This window comes from Cyprinus carpio, chromosome A23, assembly GCF_018340385.1.
Source record: "Cyprinus carpio isolate SPL01 chromosome A23, ASM1834038v1, whole genome shotgun sequence".
Classification (NCBI taxonomy): Eukaryota; Metazoa; Chordata; class Actinopteri; order Cypriniformes; family Cyprinidae; genus Cyprinus; species Cyprinus carpio.
The window spans coordinates 17,528,822-17,547,598 of record NC_056594.1 but is presented as its reverse complement, the minus strand read 5'-3'; the positions used below and the strand labels follow the sequence as shown (position 1 = coordinate 17,547,598).

Here is an 18,777-nt window from a genome sequence, read left to right as displayed (position 1 = left end):
ACAGCTTGTCAGAATGACTTTCGGTCCATTTGCCTGCAGCGCAGGTCCACTGGCCCATGTGATCATAAAATACACATGACACTCTCTACAGCATGTTTGGCTAGAAATTTTCTCCAACAGAAAGAAAATCCCCAACGAGATCCCATTAGCATCTCAATTGTTTCTTCTAGACAGCAGTGCAATCAAATGTAGTGCAAATTAAAGCTTTTAAATTAAAGTCTCCTATTCCAGTACTCTCATGTGTCTCCTGAGTCTGCAACCAACAGTCTGAAATCTCTATAAGAACTCAAAAATTTCTCATGCTATATGTATGAAAAATAATTATATATATATATATATATATATATATATATATATATATATATGATATTATATTATAGATATTTATATTTTTTTTTTTTTTTTTTTTTTTTTTTACTGACGGTTGGCCCATTAGATCTGATTAAACCAACAAACAAGTTGCAAACAAATATAGGCTGGTGACATAACATATGAAACATGGCTGATAACACCATGACAACTCCTGAGCTATGAAAGAGCAACCTATGGGGGAAAAACATCCCCATTGAAAAAAAACACCCACAACACCAAAAAACAAGGGTTTAAACTTACCATGGTCTTCTGACACTGTATGCTAGTGCTGTTGAAGCGCAGCGCAGTGACACTGTACTCTTTTCCCTGAATATAGAAGATACACTCATAGTTCCTCTGTCCAGACTGAGGCTGCGGAAGATTGCGGGCCAACAAAGTGATAGGCTTCATGACACCAACAGGGATGTAGATCTGAGTGGACGGCAGTATCTGAGGACACTCCTGCAAAACAAAAAAGAGGACTGTCTTCAGAAAATGTAATTTTTAGATATTTAAAAGAAAATTTGATTGAACAGACTCTTAAATCTCTATATTATGTCTATGAGATAAATTTATTTATTTATTTTAATTCATGTTTATAGCCACACAATAGATTGTAAATAACACAGTGTTTATCTCTGTCATGTGTTTAGAAATATGACAAATGCATACACATCACATGAAACTGCTCTACACAAAAAATAATGACTTGTTATTATAATTTTGAGAGATTCAAATAACAGCACTGATGTGCATCTATAGAAGATCAGAAACACTTTTGATCTTACTTCTTGAGTAAATGTGGCTATTCAGACATGGCGGCTTTTCAGTGATGCCGCTAAATCAAGAGCGAGTGAAGGGGAGTATATGTAGGATGCGAGGAGGACTTCAAGGCCATCGCCACCGTTGTCATGCCAACAGTTTGGAAAACCAGGGCACAGTGCAAGATGCAATTAAGCTTTTTGAGGGCGTGTGCCATTTTAAAGACTTGGCATTGGCACACAAGTTATGATGCCAACTGTGCACTTTAACTAGGCAGCAGCAGAACCATGGGCACAAGCTCTTACCCGGAAAAACCTAACCTCAGATGCAGATACTCCACCTGTAGTATTTGGCATCCATCCATCCATCTATCCATCTATCCATCTATCTATCTATCTATCTCTTTATATATATATATATATATATATATATATATATATATATATATATATATATATATAAATAATAAAACATTTCTGCTTAAAAAAAAATCAAAAACAAGCACAGTGAAATGGCACAGTGAGGTGGCAAATGGATTTGCCCACATACGCTGTTTTCACAGACACATCTCATGTGCAACATATAAAACCCAAAAAAAAAAAAAAAAAATGAAGCAGTACATGATGGAAGGATACAACTAGATCAAAGCATCAACCTTTCTATTGATGCTTTGATGCAGGAGGCGGCAGTGAAAAAAACTTGTGGTACCATGATGCATCAGTTGGTTGAGGGAATCTCACAAAACCAGAGAACATGTCCGTGTCATATTCAATATATAAAGTATAATTCTAAATATAAAATTACATATTTATAATCTATTTCAATACTACAATTTTTAAATCTGCTTAAATTATAGGACAATGGGATTATTGGGAATTAATAGGAGATAAATGTATTATTTAATTAAGATATATTTATACTTTTTACTTTTTATGCAATAAGCATTTTATAAAAAGGTGGGAAAAAAGTATAAATATATCGTAAATAATAATATTTAAAATATATATACATAACATTATTAAAATGTTTATTATATTAAAATATATTTATTCTATCTTATATATTTATTCTATATTTATTCTAATCTTTTACATTATAAAGGCATATTTTTGCCTTTAATTTATGTTTATATAAATAATTACAAAAAAATAACAACAAAAATAAATGTAAAAAATAAATAACATAAAATTGTAGATGTGACCCGGAGAGTTTTTTTTTTTTTTTTTAAATGGATCTAGTAATTAATTGTACTGAATGATTACCATATCATGTATCATAGTATTTACACAGTACTTCAAACAATACATGCCCCTAAAAAACATTTGCAGGTGATGTATGAAAGATGCAACACAGGGTGGATCTTCCCCCGAACCAACCAATCAGAATCAGAGCCTGATAAAACGTCTGAACTTGTTACCCTCATTTCCTATTTACCCTGCCTGTGGTTCTAATTGAATGGGAGGAGTATGGAACACCAGCAGCGTTATTAAAATCTACCGGAGATATGAGCTAGCGCTGCCACGGCAAGGGCTCTGTAAACAAACCTGATGGGAAAGCCACATGCGGCTCGGTGACTCTGCAGAGTTCCATTGGGCTGCTGGTTTAATTGCCTCGGGCGGCAGTCTCCTTATTAATACTGTGCTGTGCTTTCGATTCGGTTGTGACTGAATAAATAGACTGTGATGCAGCACCCCCCACCCCCCCTGCAATGGAGCGAACCTGTGTTAGTGTTCAATTACTGTGTGGTACACAAAGGTGAGGGTTTCACTGCTAATGAAAAGGTGCAATTTGTTCAGAGTCAATAAAGGCCTGTATGCTGAGCACAGAGAACCCTTATCAGTTTCCCAAGAACGCTGCACACAAACCAAAAACTATATGTTCACTGCTAAAGGTTTAAAAGGAAACATGTTTACGGCGCTGGTAACAGTCGGTAATAGTCAGAATGATGTCTGCATGCTAAATACTTGACTCCTAACACATGTCCAAAAACCATGGTATTACCATGGTACCTGTATTATGTCCAAACAGCTAGCTGAATCTCATGAATACATGTCCAGTAAACATATATAGTCTCTCTCTCTCTCTCTCTCTCTCTCTCTCTCTCTCTCTCTCTCTATATATATATATATATTATATATATATATATATATATATATTTTTTTTTTTATATATATATATATATACACATAAGCACTATATGTATTTTTTTTTGTTTTTGTTTTTTTAATATTTTAATAAGTTTAAAATCAATATATTATAAATTGATTGTAAATTGATTTAATAAAATGAAAAATATATGTATGTATGTGTGTTTTATATATATATAATGCTGTGTGTTTGTGTGTGTGAGAGAGAAATTATTATATATAATGTATATAATCTTAAAAAAATCCATTAAAAATAAAAAATGGATTTCACATTTAGTTTACATTAAGCAGTTATACATATATTAATATGCTATAAATGTCATAAATACATAAAAATTATATATTAAAATAAAAATGCTATATAATGTATATAATTATACATGTGTGTATTATATAACATTTTTATTTTAATATATTATTTTTATGCAATTATATACAGTCCTTAAATGATTTAATATGAAAAATAAAAAAGGTTTATACAGTATAATAAACATATAAAAATGCTGTAATATGTTTTCTATATAGATTTTAAGCAGTTCATACATATAGATATACGAAACATACACAATAAAAAATATGAAAAAAGAAATATGACTTCAACATGTTCTTAAAAGTACATTCTGATTATTAAAAAAGAAATGGTTGAAGTATATTTTACAATACAGAACTCTGTATATTAGATTCTGCTTTATTTACCATCATATTAGTTTCTATGGGACATACAATTGGGTATATCTTCAAAGACCATTGCTTTGGCATCATTAGTTCATCATTAGTTCTGCTATCCCTTCATACTCAGCTTGTTTGTAAGTTTGTCAGTTTGTTTTTTCACTAAACTGCCATGAAATCTAATTACCCTGATTAGCTTGGCTTCATTCCGAAAAAAAATCTGAAAATTGGACACAATGTAATTTAACAAAGTCAATTCAGCACGCAACTGCACAAGGCAGAGGGGGAAAATGATAAGAGGGGCTGAGAGCCAATCAGAGAAGAGGAAGAGCTGCTATCGGTCATGCTAAACCACCCGACTGGTGCTGAGAGACGCTTTGCTTGTGGCTCTGCCATTTGTTTCGGCAATCAAAACACACAGGTGGAGAACAGATAGCCGTAAACTACACATTTAATGAAACGCTCCGACCATCTGATAAGAAAAAGATGCCTTTTAGAAGAGATGTGAGTCCAGCCCCATGAAAAAATGGAAATGTGTCTTTGAAACGGTGTGAGACAGGAAAGGGAAAGGGAGAGGAGAAAGGAATGAAATGGAAAAGCTGAATGGAAATGACAGGAGAAAGGCAAGATTTACAGTATATTTTTTCAGCAAACAAAGAAACAGAGATGGAGAAAAAGAGATACAAGAAAATGTATACTTTTTTGGACATAGTACAATGTTAACACCATGGTACATCTCAAAGTATAGTATTTCCATCAGATAGCATTACTGTACCTTGGCACTGCAAATTGTACTTTTTGTAAGAGTAATAAGACTGTAAGAAAACACAAGCGCTAAAGCAAAAAGGAAAAAAGAGCAAATGTGGGAAACTATTTTATTAAGCACCCTGACAGGTGTCAAAACAGGGTTGAAAGAGCAGATCAGATGGCACACTTGCTGAGCACAACGGAATAATGGTGTACCGCAGGGATGTGTTTCACGTTTTCTCCCTTTTACTGCCGTTATTTGCTTTGAAATGACTACGGCCCCTGTGAGCCAGGAATCCAGGTTATCATGCGGTGGGTGCCCCCACAGCGCTGAATCACATAGTGGGAATGAGCTTGAAGCAAACTCACATGTTCAAGTTAGAAAACTCCGAACCCATCTGACTGATGCTGAAGCATTCCACTGCGGCTTCTGGTGCTTTATTTAACACCGTACTATACTGCATTATAAATGCATGCAAGGAATGCCAGAAAATTCCAGGAATTAGCCAAGTCTTGGTTTGTAACCAAAGGATAAAATTATAATAATAATATTAATAATAATAAAATGTGAAGTATTTGTAAATCAGATCAACTATGGTTTAACTAAAACACTGTTACTAATGAAATTCATAATGTTTCATGTTTACTCTCAATCGTCTAATGAGATAAAATTATTTAAATGAATGAATAAAATAAAATGCGCTGCAGTTTCTGGTGCAATATTTAGTACTGTACTACACTGCATTACAAATGCATGCATAGAATGTCAGAACATTCCAGAATATGGTTATTTAGCAAGTCTGTGGGAATAAGCCAAGATTTGGTTCATAACCAAATGATAATAAATAAATAATAATAATCGAAATATTAATATTGAAGTATATGATAAAATAAAATAAAATAAAATAAAATAAAATAAAATAAAATAAAATAAAATAAAATAAAATAAAATAAAATAAAATAAATGAAGTATATAAATATATTGATATTTAATTATTTAGGTTTTTTTAGAATGATATAATATGATGTGAATGAAGGAATTTTTTAAATTAAATTCAAAATATGAATTAAAAACATCTAGTTAAAGTGAATACATTGGTGACATACATCTTTAGATGCTTCTCTTTCAGTCATTTTGCAATGACATTAATCAGTGGATTAATAATAACAATCAATTTTCTTTCTTTCTTTCTTTTTGGCATTAAAAAAATGCCAATTTCAACCGTCTAATGACATACAAATAGATGGGGCACAAGAGAATGCTACAGGACACAAGTCTTGCAATGTGTTTTTCAAAACTTACAACATCTTCAAACCAATCCTTATGGTACAAGAATCGACAAGACAGCAAATGATGTTAGTCTGCATATAAACAGACCAGTGATAATAATAAAAAGTGCAGACAGAATACAAGAAAGCATCATGTATGAACAGCTAGAAAAATAATACAAACAGCTTCCAAAGATATTTCTTATGATGTCTATTCAATGACACACCCGTCTGTCACATGAATATAGGCTAATGTATTCATTTGGGGGCTTTTCTGAGCAAATATTGAAATATATGTGATTAATTCAATTAATTAATCTGCATGTCATGGAATTAATTTGAATAACATTTCAAATCGGCCCACCTCAGAAGCTGAAGTTTGGTATGACATGGACATGGAAACAGAGAGAGATGCTGTGTGCAGTGTGTAGTATAGGATTGTTGGGAATCCATGCGGAGGGAAAGAGGAGGGCTGTTTTTTGGCTCTGGTAGCTGGCAGCACTGCTCTGCAAGTCTGCTGTTTGTTTTGCTCAACTGCTGCCTTTAGCAATGCTCCTGCAAGCAAAACATGATATCTGCTGCTCTTTTCTTCCTCGTTCTCTCACATTCTCTACTTCTCTCTCCCAGTCTAAAGAAGCTCTGGGGTGATGCAGAGACGGTGCTCATGGAGCATTGAGCAAAGCAAAGCCCACACTGCAAACACAGCGAATACAGCCCACTTCTGTGGATCATCCGCATTCCCTCACTTCTGAGCTGGAAATGGAATTAAATCACATAGGAATCACAAAGATTTTGTGTACGAACCATTTAGGATGAATGTTCTACACAAAAAAGCATCATGATAATATGGTATTCTATGAGATAAATAGGAGTAGATGGTATGTAATATCATTTCATTCAGTAACAAGGTACTGTCAAAGGCACTTCTTTGCAAATGTAGCACAAATGTACCAAAAAGTGTTTTAAGGCATAGTACTATGCTACTACCATAGTATTCTTGGAAGTACCTTAGAGTACCATCTCTTAAAAAAAAATAAGAAAAATACTGCCGTGATACCATGGTACAGTGATGGTGTTACTATGGTACTTTGAACTGTACCATGGTACTAAAATGTACAGCAGTATTTACACTGTATGCCAGGTTGCTTCCAATAATACCATGCTACGGGTACAAAAAAACATGGTAGTACCATAGTACTTTTTTGAAAGTGATATAAATGCAGTTTTTAGTATTAGTTACTACTATAGAATGTACTATTACATACTATTATAGTATTTATTAATAGTTTAAGTTTTAAATTTTAGTTTAAGTTTTAAATTTTGTTAAGTGCTTGTCATTTTGATTACAATTTATAGATTTAATTCCTTATAATTTATATTTTAATTATTTGCTTTAATAATAATAATAATAATAATAATCATAAAAATATATATAAAACATTTTAGCTTTATATTTCAGTTTTTTTAGATTTCCATCTAATATTTTTGTTTTACTTTATTTCCGCTTTATTCAAATTAATTAAAGGTTTTATTTTTATTGCAACACTTAAATGTTCTGCTATTGAATGTGGTGCTATTGATCTTACCATCCTGAAAGTGTTTCTGATGGGTTTAGTTCTGAGGTTACTTACACTTCATCAAAGCTATTGTTAGGATAATGGGAAGAACAGCACTGCTTTAGCTGGTTCTTTACGCAGTATCACTACTGACTGAGTCTTTAAACGACTCGACAAGCCGGTTATTATGTCTAACCAATTACTATCAACAATTCAAGGGCAGCATCACCAAAATTCTTTAAATCCTACTAGCGATTTTAATTACATATTTTGGCAAGTCTTATCAGGGTAACAGATGAGGAACTGAGCTGCCATCTAATTAGGCAGTCTGGAGCTCGTTGACTAGGAAGGGCCAAACGGTGAGAGGGAAACAACTCGTGGATCTATCCACTCTAAGGGGAGCCTGTTGTCGAATGAAAGGGACTTTGAATTCTACAAGGGCTTTAGAGTGTCCACCCACATGAGGCTCGAAAATAGAGCACCACTCAAAACTTAGCAAGATGTGGCGTAATACAAACCAATATGTGTTAGCAAACCTGGAGAACGGATACTCAGTGATATCAATTATATAAGACATTTCCATATGGCTACTAGGAAAATACGCCACTTCAAAATTAACTAGTGGGTGGGTGTTTTGAATGACCAATCAGTTTTAAACAATAGCCTAGCTTTGAGTTCACCTGCCTTGGGCTGAACACACTTCTTAGAGAGCATTTAGATATTGAGATGCTATATATATGCTAGATTGACTGTTGAACAAATAAACAGTCCATCGCTAATTGCTACCTGTTGTTGTTTGCTATTGTATACTGAACTTAATGAGGCTTTTGCATTCTGAGCAAATACAGTAAAATAATGCAGTAAAATACAGTATACTGGCACTGGACTGAGTTAAAACAGCATGAGAAACCCAGTCCTGGCCCGGTATTCTTGGGCACCACCCAAGATGTTGCAAGTGCTCGCGCCATCTCCTTGACTCCTGAATGTAAAATTCATCTTCGGCCTCCATTAGGCAGACAGACGCTGAGGCATCTGGAAATTAAGATTTAATACACTTTGAATAATTAAAGCAACAGATCAGTAGCAGCCTTAGATCCCTCCGAGAGGCCCAGTGCCAGAGAGAATGGAAACTGAGGGGCTCTACTCGCAACACAGCAGGATGGACCGGCATCAAACAACAAAGGTGAGGGTGCATGGCGGGGTCCCCATTTCTGCTAATTGCCTTTCTGATTTATTGATTAATTACAATGAACACTCGTCGTTGTTATCCCAAGAGGGTAAGGCGTTGGGTAGGATGAAGGTAGCATTTGATATGGAGTCACTGGAGGAACTGAAATAACACGAGGTGAGGCATGCGTTCTTGGCACGGCCGCTGGAATACTGATCCAGAGACCAGCATCTCAGAGCTCCGTCTTCGGCTGTTTGTAGTGCAGCGCCGTCACCGGCAGTGCCAGGGATCAGAGGCATGGGAGACGGGAATTTGCAGAGTGTTTGTGGGAGCTGGGCAGAGATTTGGGAGAGTGAGTGAGTAAGTGAGAGAGAGAGAGAGAGAGAGAGAGAGAGAGAGAGAGAGAGAGAGAGAGAGAGAGAGAGAGAGAGAGTGAAGGATGAAGAAACACCTGACAGACAAACAGGACAGACGGTAAATCAGAGCTGCATGGAGTTCGGAAGGCAGAAGTGGATGCTGCTCTCCACATGAAATTGGAAACAAAGACCAGATCGAACCTGTCCAAATGCAATTCAATTTAGTGCTAAAGGTCAGTGAGGAATATATGGCCAACACATTAAGAATCTAATTCAATGTTTATGTATTCTATTCAAATTATGCATGTTCTATGATAGTCATGCATACAGATTGAAGATTAAATCAAGGTCTGACACAAAAGCATCACGTCCTACATAACAGAAAATTAAGATTCTGCAAAATGGAACATGGCACTATGTTTAGACATGAAGAAATTATAGGATGTCTTGGTAATTTCTCATCTAAACACTGAGAAGAAAACAAAAATACCGACTTTATTCAACAATTCCTTTGTCAACAGTCTCCTCTGTGTCTCTCCATATCACCATATGCTGTGTATGCTCTTCTGTATCAGCCGCGCCACAAGGATGTGCTGTTTCGGTGTATTTAGCTTTGATTTGATTTGAAAGAAAACAGCGCATCCTTGTTGCGCAGATGATACAGAAGAGCATACACAGCATATGGTGATATGGAGAGACACAGAGGAGACTGTTGACAAAGGAATTGTTGAATAAAGTCGTTATTTTTGTTTTCTTCGCTTACAAGAAGTGTTCCTCTCGCTTCATATAACCCAGATTGCACGTCTGATGGCAGATGAAGAATTTCTGATGACGACTTTCATATCTTTTATGGACCTTGACATTGTTATTTACTTGGCAGTCTATGGGACAGTCACAGGCCTCCCGGTTTTCATCCAAAATATCTTAAATTGTGTTCCAAAGACGAACGAAGCTTTTACGGGTTTGGAACCAAATGGGGGTAAGTGATTTTTTAATGACAAAATTTTCATTTTGGGGTGGATTATCTCTTTAAGTACTAATATTTTATTGCAACATTATTTTTGTGACAATTAAGCATGGATATGATTATTATCATAATTTGTCAGGATGATTTTTTTTAATTCTCATTCTTAATGGTGATTTTGATTCGATTCTCATTACCGTAAAACACCATAAATCTGCATAAATATTTTGTGTTACAGAAATGAGAATGAGGTTTATTTATGTTTACTTTACAGTAATATGAAATGTGCATAGTTGTTATGGAAATAATGCAGAAATCTGAAATGTACTATATAATAAAAATTATAATTTATATATATATGTGTGTGTGTGTGTGTGTAGATATAGGTAGGTAGGTAGATAGGTAGGGATAGATAGATAGATAGTTAGATAGATAGATAGATAGATATATAGATAGATAGACAGACAGACAGACAGACAGACAGACAGACAGACAGACAGACAGACAGACTTGTAGATAGAAGGAAGGAAGGTCAGACTGATGTTCCACCAGTTACTTTTACAAACATTAACAAATCAATTACTTTTCAGTGCACACTCATAAGTCTCAATTTCTATTATTTTAACAGTTTGAAATCCCTTTAAAGCTTTATGAACCAAACACAGACATTTTGAAGGATCTAAAAATGAAATTACTGGCTCTGGTGACAAACTAAAAGTGAAATATAAATGTATTCTCATTCTTAATTAAGTCTCTCAAAGCAAAAAGGAAGAAAGTATAAACACGATGGATGTCCTGATAAAAAAAAAGTCTCTGATCAACTCAACTGTGCAGCTTCCATATTCGGCGGCAGCATATTAGTTATACTGCTTATAATTGAAGCTGTGAAAGCCGGAGAATATACCCTTCTTTCAAGAAGACAAAAGAAAGACTTGTTTTTGGTGTCTGTGTAGGCTTTCTTTGAATTATCTTCCAGCTGACAACTATATTACATCTTATGTACTCATACCACCCCGAAAAGCTTTTGAAATGCTATGGATAAAATATTTGCAGGAAGCAGTGCATGTTATTTTATTACCAAACAACAATGTAGGTACAATAGCTTTGAGCAGAAAGCTTTTAATGCTAACAGCTCCGTATGAATTATGAGAGCTATATACTGTCCTATCTACACTACAACCACATAAGCACCAGGGTGAGGACAAACACCCCCACAATCCTTTGCTTTTTCTGCTATTATCATGGGTGACATGTCTTTGTTTATAAGAGCAAAGGCAAGGCAGAGCATTACTGAATCACACGGATCCCACGGGTGCATCAAGCAGTTCCTTGGCGATATACCACCCTATGACTTATTTATCAAAACCCCCATTTGTCTCATCGGAGACGCACACTAATGAGTCTCAAATGAGCGGGAGAACGCAGCCGTAACACCAGTTTCATCATCCTTAAAACAAACTCCATTCATTACGCTTATGCACTCGGCGGCTGTATCTCAATTGGGTTGGATAAAAGTGACTACGGCAATGTTGGGTTCCCAAGGTGGGTCAGCGGCTTCATTCAGTCTCTATGGTCCATTTACGGGCAATCAATGTTGGCACATTATGAGTGTGTCTGCATGACGACACATGCTGTGTAGGCTCGAAACAGAAAACAGTTAGATGTACACAGACTTGAATATTAATCCAAAAGCGATGCTGAACGCAGGACACATTTCAATATTCCGGCTCTGCACGACCTTCGGTGCGGATCTGTGAAATGGCCGGGCACTTTTGGCTCTAGCAAAGGGCAAAACCGCTGTCCAAGTGTGACTAAATAAGCTACTGGCCGACAGCTGGGTTCACAAATAACAAATGCTGGAACAAACGTGTTAGTGACGCTATTTGTTTGTTTGTTTATATGTATGTTTGTTTATTTCTTCTTGTGGATTCCTCAAGTGTGGCTTACTGAAGCAATTTTCCGCCTGGTCAGATTTAATGTGTTCCTCTGTTTATCCGCTGTCAGGCAAATGTTGATTTATATACATTTGATTTGCAAATGTGACTCATTACGCTCTGTGACTGCATGGTTTATCTTTCATGTCTCTGAGACGATGTTTGGCAACTTTTTAAGGTAAGGTTGTTTGGAGACTGAGCTTTAATAATGGCAGAGATAAAGTAATTCTGAAAGGGACTGAGGGAACTGTATTTGCGGTCGTATTTGTGTGTATTTACAGACGAATATTCATTTTAAATTATACAACCCAGTATTCACAATAGAAAAGTGATTCAAAAGCCTGCTTGTGTAACTCATTTAAAGAAAGAAAAATATATATTATTATTAATAGTAATAGTAATAATAATAATAATGCATTTTCTTTCTTTCTAGGTTTTTAGTCATAGGCTTTTGAATCCCTTTTCTATCTTAAATATTGTTATATATAATTTTAAATTAAGATTTATACTCACAAATACAACCACAAAATAATTATTACTTTAAAGGATTATAATAAAATAATATTATTATTATTATGGTTTAAAGAATTATTTAATTTTATTTATTTATTTATTTATTTATTTATTTATTTATTTATAGGTTTTTAAAGTCATGGGGTTTGAATCACTTTTCTAACATATATATTGTTATATATAAGTATTTAATTAAGTTCCTCACAAATATGACCACACAAAAAAGTATCACTTTAAGAATTATTTATTTAAAGGATTATAATAAATTATTATTATTATTATTATTATTATTATTATTATTATTATTATTATTATTATACTTTTTAATGAACTATTTTTGTTTACTTAAGAGTTTTTATTAATTTTATTTTAATTATTGTATTTTTTAAATAATTTATTTGTTTAATAATAATAATAATAATTATTATTATTATTTTTTTTTTTGTTTTTTTTGTTTTTTGTTTTTTTTTTTATTGTTGTTGTTGTTGTTGTTGTTGTTGTTGTTGTTATTTACCAGTATAATTTAGGTTTGTAATCATGTAGAGATTGTTTTTATGATTCCCAGAAATGCTGTCTAGGCAGGCACCTTCACTCTCTTTTGAGACCCCACTGCCAATAATAATGAAAAGCAATCTCCAAAATCTCACTTCAACCACTGGTTATTAACTGCTGCTACCTGAAGAAACCAGATCTGAAACACACCTATCCTTCCCTCTCTGTCTCAATTCCACACCTTCACCTACAAAACCCTGCCAATGTCTCACCCTCATCCTCCACCCAATAAACACCACACACCACCAACCTCTTTATTAAGAGCTTCTTTTCCAGTGTTTACTAGTCTCTACACACGTCATGACCACTTCTTCATGACCTCAAGTCAGGTTATGACGTAATGTAATCTAGCTACTGTCCAAATGAATCATCCATAACATAATAATCTAGGCGTAATACTGTCAAAGCCAGACTATTTTCCAGCTGAAGGATTACACTTAATGAATTTACTTTTACATTCATGTATTTATTCATGTAGCAGATGCTTTTAACCAGAGCGACTTAAAAAATACATTTGCTTAATAAAATAACATTTAAATGAAAAATTGTGTCCTTGATATTCACATTATGCTGTAACCATTCTACAAAATCAATAAAGCTATCAAGGCCCTTTGCATTATGAATATAATCAAGGATAAAGTGTTGAAGACATTTCGCTGCACATTGCACTAAACAACTATTCACAATCCACGTAAACATCAATATAAATATTAATTTGAACAATAAATCATCAAAACAGAAAAAGAAAATATTGTAAAATAGTCTTACTCCTTCAAGGCATCCTCAAAAGCTTCTATGAATAAACTCAATATAAAGGTGGGTCTATGGCACAGTTTAAGAATTTAAATGTGTTTGACTTTTTATTATTATAATTTTTAGTAATTTATTTGTGTTTGAATTATAATAATAATTATGATAATGAGTATTGAGTTCTATTACTAATAAATTTTTTAAAACAACAATTACAACAACATATTATTATTATTTAAATTATAAATTAAGTGCATATAATGAGACATACATTAACAAAAATGATGGTGTATGGCAGTGGCTACTACTCAGGTGCAAGACGCAAATGTTTTGAGCCAAGTTCAACTAATATTGAGGAATTAGATACTGCAGCACAGCAGGAAGGTGTTTGGGAGTGAACAGCAATGAAGCTGTGTGCAAAATGGTAAACATTTATGTACATTACACCCAAATGCCCCTCTCAATGGAGAAAGGGCTGTTTAACACCTGCAGAGCGCGTGAACAGCCCCCCGGTCGACTCAAAACGGTTTGAGATACAAATGCTCCCCTGAGACGACTTCGGCAGTCAAGAACGGGCATGTGGAGGATTGATGCGCGTGTGCGTTGGTAATCATAACCCACTGTACACATGTAATGCTGCCTCTTGCACTTCCAGTGCTCATACGAAAAGAAGGGAGAGATGTGATTGATATTGGTTTTTATGCAAATGTAGCATTTGTAAATGTATAACACAATACAATTTGCATAGTCATTTAGTCAGTGCCATTTATAAGTGCATTAATCCAGCCCCGCTCTCCTTAGAACAGCTGCTCACACAAAGCCAGCGCAAAAAGAACAACACTCGCAAATGGGACATGACCGCTGATGTGTGCATATGCACCCCTGAATTTGTCGGTGATGGGTCGCAAACATGAAAAGCAATTTCCGATTAAAATGAAAGGAGAGTTGTGAGCAGAAAGTCATTTGTGTGTAATTGTATGTATTGTATTAGAAAGACTGACCTCAGACATGTTGACGCGGCCCTCCTGGAAGGAGCAGTCATTGGCATTGTGGGTGCACATGTGTCGGTATTTGCACCAGTGGCATGGAAAGGGGCCATTCACACAGGAAAGACACCTATAAAGAAGAGACAATCAGAGAAAAAGAGTATTATTTAGTTAATAATGGCTAAGTCACATATGGATGCATTCTATATATGCCCATGACTTTTCCACATGACATATTCTCACATGTTCCTCTATAAGCATTTGGACTTTGGTGCTTTGCACAATTGTATTTTTAGCTTGTTCTCAGAGTACTTTAGTAACCATGTAGCAACTGCATAGCAATACACTAAACATGCTCAGAACTCATTAGAATCCACCAAAGCAACAGCACACACCAGAATGACCTAGCAACCCCCTAGAATACCCCAAATACTGTATAGCAACACACTAAAAACTACTCAGAACACCTTAGCAATCACATAACAATGTGCTGAAAAAAAAAACAGGACACCTTAGCAACACCCTAGCATTTGTACAGCAACTCAGTAGCTACAAAGCCTTAGCATCCCCCAGAAAACACTAGCAATTGCATAATGTGCTAAAACACCTTAGCAACACCCTAGCAACAACTCTGAACACAGGTAGCATTCATACAGCAGCTCACTTAGAACCACAAAGCCCTAGCAACCAAGCAGCTCACTTAGAACCACAAAGCCCTACACCCTAGCAACCACATGATGTACTGAAACACTCAGAAGACCTTAGTAACACCCTAGCACCCATTCAGAACACCCTAGCAACCACATAATGTACTGAAACACTCAGAACACCTTTACTAACACCCTTGTATCCAGAAAGAAGCACCCTAGAAACCACATAACAATGAGCTAAATCACTCTGGCCAGCTTAGCAACACCCTGGCATCCACCCAGAACACCCTAGCAACCCCATAACAATGAGATAAAACACTCAGAACCCTTTAGCAACACCCTAGCACCCACTCAGAACACCCTTGCAACCACATAACACATAGCTAAAAAAAACCCTTTAGCAACACCCTAGCACCCACTCAGAACACCCTTGCAACCACATAACACGCTTAAGCTCCCAGAACACCTTAGCAACACCCAAGCGCACACTCAGAATACCCTTGCAAACCACTAACAGCTTCACATAACACGCTTAAGCTCCCAGAACACCTTAGCAACACCCAAGCGCACACTCAGAATATCCTAGTAACCACAAAATCTACTGAAACACTCAGAATACCTTAGTAACACCCTAACATTCACCCATAACCATCATCTGTATAACAACTTACTAAAAACTACTCCGAACACCTTGGTAAGACCCTAGCACTCACTCAGAACACCCTTGCAACCACATAACAATGAGCTAAAACACTCAGAATACCTTAGCAACATCCTAGCACCCACCCAGAACACCCTGGCAACCACACAGTAGAACACACAAACACAAAAACACTCAAACCACCCAGAACCCCCTAGCAACTGCACAGAAACACATTAAAAACTAAAAACACCTGTGCAACCATCTAGCAGTGATCTAGCAACAGACAAATAATAATAAAAAAAACACTTAGACCATTATTTATTAATTTTGCACCTTAGCAACCATCCATGATAACATCCTATTTCCAAGATGGTTTTTCAAACAAATCTAGGTCTTTTATGTGTTCTCTTTCCCTTTCTCAACACGTTTCATCTCTCTAGCAGAGGTGACAGAGAGCAGATGGTGTGAGATGGACAGAGAGTGAGACAGATCAAAGACAGAGTGAATGAACGCGCTCATCAAAAGACATCAGAAAAGAAACCAAAACATACAAACACAATCCATTCATTCAGGTTTACACACAGAAAATGATCAGAGAGCAAAGCTTGACATTCAACAGTTGAAAATGACTCATTTACATCAATAACACTGATGATTTGTTCGTATAAGACATTTAACGACTGAGCCCACATTTGACAGAGTTGGCACCTCAAGGTGAAAAATAAGACCGCACAGAGACAAAGGTGTAGGTTGGCTTCGTTGCTATAGTTACAGAGGAAGATTTTGTTGCTGTTTGGCAGGGGAGGACAAGGACGCTGATCTGTGCTCTAGTCTCAGAGTCATGTCTCAAAAAGTCATAACAGAAGAGTTGCGTGGGAGCAGTTTCTTATCATGAACTCTACAATGAATTGAGCCTGACACAAGTGGTGGAAACAGATTTGCACAGTACTTCTAAACCATTTCACAACTGTATATTAAAGGTGAAGCGAGTCATTTCTGCACCACTAGTGTCATAATGGAACAGATTTCCAGAACACTCTCTTTGTTTGCCATTGGACATTATAAAGTCAAAATTAAAAACTCTTAAGGATCATATAAAAAAACACACACACACACACACTTGATGAATGATTTTAATTGGTTGTTTAAAAATATTTTACATATTATATATTTTAAAAATCTATTATTATTTATTAACTGCATTTTTTTATTTTTATAAATGTATTACTACTATTATTTTTGCCTTTTTTTCAAATTATAAAGTTTAAGCAAATCAATAAACAAATATCACTATAGAACTGGAAAGTATTTCATAATAGTTTAGATAATAATAATAATTTATATAATAATATGTTACTGTTAATGTTGTGTTAAAATGTTAATTTAATATATAACAATTATTTTAATAAAATAATATTTAATATTTGTGTCGTTTTTCATTATTAAAACATATTATCACCAGACAATTAATTACATTAGTATTATTATCATCATTATCATCATCATCAGATTAGCATGCACTAATGAATCGTTCAGAATAAAAGAAGTAGTAAACACAGTTGTTTTTATGCCATGTTGAGTTTAACAAAAAATTATTTTAATACAAAATTAAGTACACAGGGACCTGGAACACTTTTGAGTGATGAAATTCCAAATACTCCATACAAAAAAAAAAAAAAAAAAAACACCCAACTAATTCGCTAAAATAAAAAGACCTTCGAGCTACAACACAAATGTTGAAGTATGGACTACACAGAGTGCTGCTTCTTCAGTATTTTTAGACACACTCCGCAAGCTACATGTATCTCACTGCTCCCAAATCCTCCTCAGACGCCTAGTGCTTTTCTCATATCATGAAAAGGCTTCTGTGGTCAGCGAGAGCGTCACAAAGAGGCGAGAAGAGCGCTCTACACCTCTTCCCCTGTCTGTGCCAAATGTTCAAAGGCTTACGCTCACATCCGCTGCTGGTGCATGATAAAGCTTTCTCCTCACTCTGCTCCGATTACATGAGACACAAGAGCTGCTGAATTAAAGGACAAGCTGAACCTTACAAAGAGAAAGAGAGAGATTCTAAGGGAGGGAAATGAATGAAAAGGAGAAAAACAAGGATGCAACTACAAAAAAGGAATAGAGAGGGAGAGAGAAAGGGAAGAGAGCAGAGCAAAACAGGGTAGAGGAAGAAAGAGAGGGGAAGAAAGAGGAGGAAAGAGTGAGAGAAGCATCCCCTAATGAATGTCACGTTGGCACACTTTGATCTTGTATTATTCAGATCTTACTTCCTGAAGAGGCATCTACATCACTGCTGACACGCACCTCAAAAGCGCCATGTCATCCTCCTTACCGCCAGTACTGTGAAACTAATCAAACTACTGTGTGACAAAATATGCTTTTCTTTCTAAATGGTTCCCCTGGAATTCATATATAATGCTGATAAAGTTTTCTTGTAGTATCATTTAAATATAAAAAATTATGGTGCATAAATAAATAAATGGGGAAAAAAATGGTGACAACACTCACAAGACAAGATGTCAGATGTCACAAATTACATTGTGCCAAACTGGAGGCTTTAACACATACACACACACACAGAAGGGATGGTCTATTCAACAGTGTGTGTCTCCTGTGCCACACGCATGGACTCTTTTCATATTAAAATGCACGAGCTACTGCTAACCTTTCAGCCTTGCAAGTGCTTTATCGCTTCAACAAAAGCTGCCATCTATCTGTCTTTTTTCCAATTTTTCCTCCTTATTCACTCCG

At 35.4% G+C, this 18,777-nt stretch overlaps 1 protein-coding gene across 3 annotated transcripts in view; it reads right to left on the bottom strand.

Moving 5' to 3' along the window:
• LOC109073535 (plexin-A1-like) overlaps positions 1 to 18,777 on the bottom strand; it is a 195,536-nt gene that overhangs the window by 64,890 nt on the left and 111,869 nt on the right. For all 3 annotated transcript variants that reach the window (XM_042713505.1, XM_042713507.1, XM_042713506.1), the window contains exons 9-10: positions 14,740 to 14,854; positions 613 to 813 (exon numbers count right to left, since the gene is read on the bottom strand). In XM_042713505.1, the coding sequence (XP_042569439.1) occupies positions 613 to 813; positions 14,740 to 14,854 (316 nt within the window). The remainder of the gene's footprint in view (positions 1 to 612; positions 814 to 14,739; positions 14,855 to 18,777) is intronic.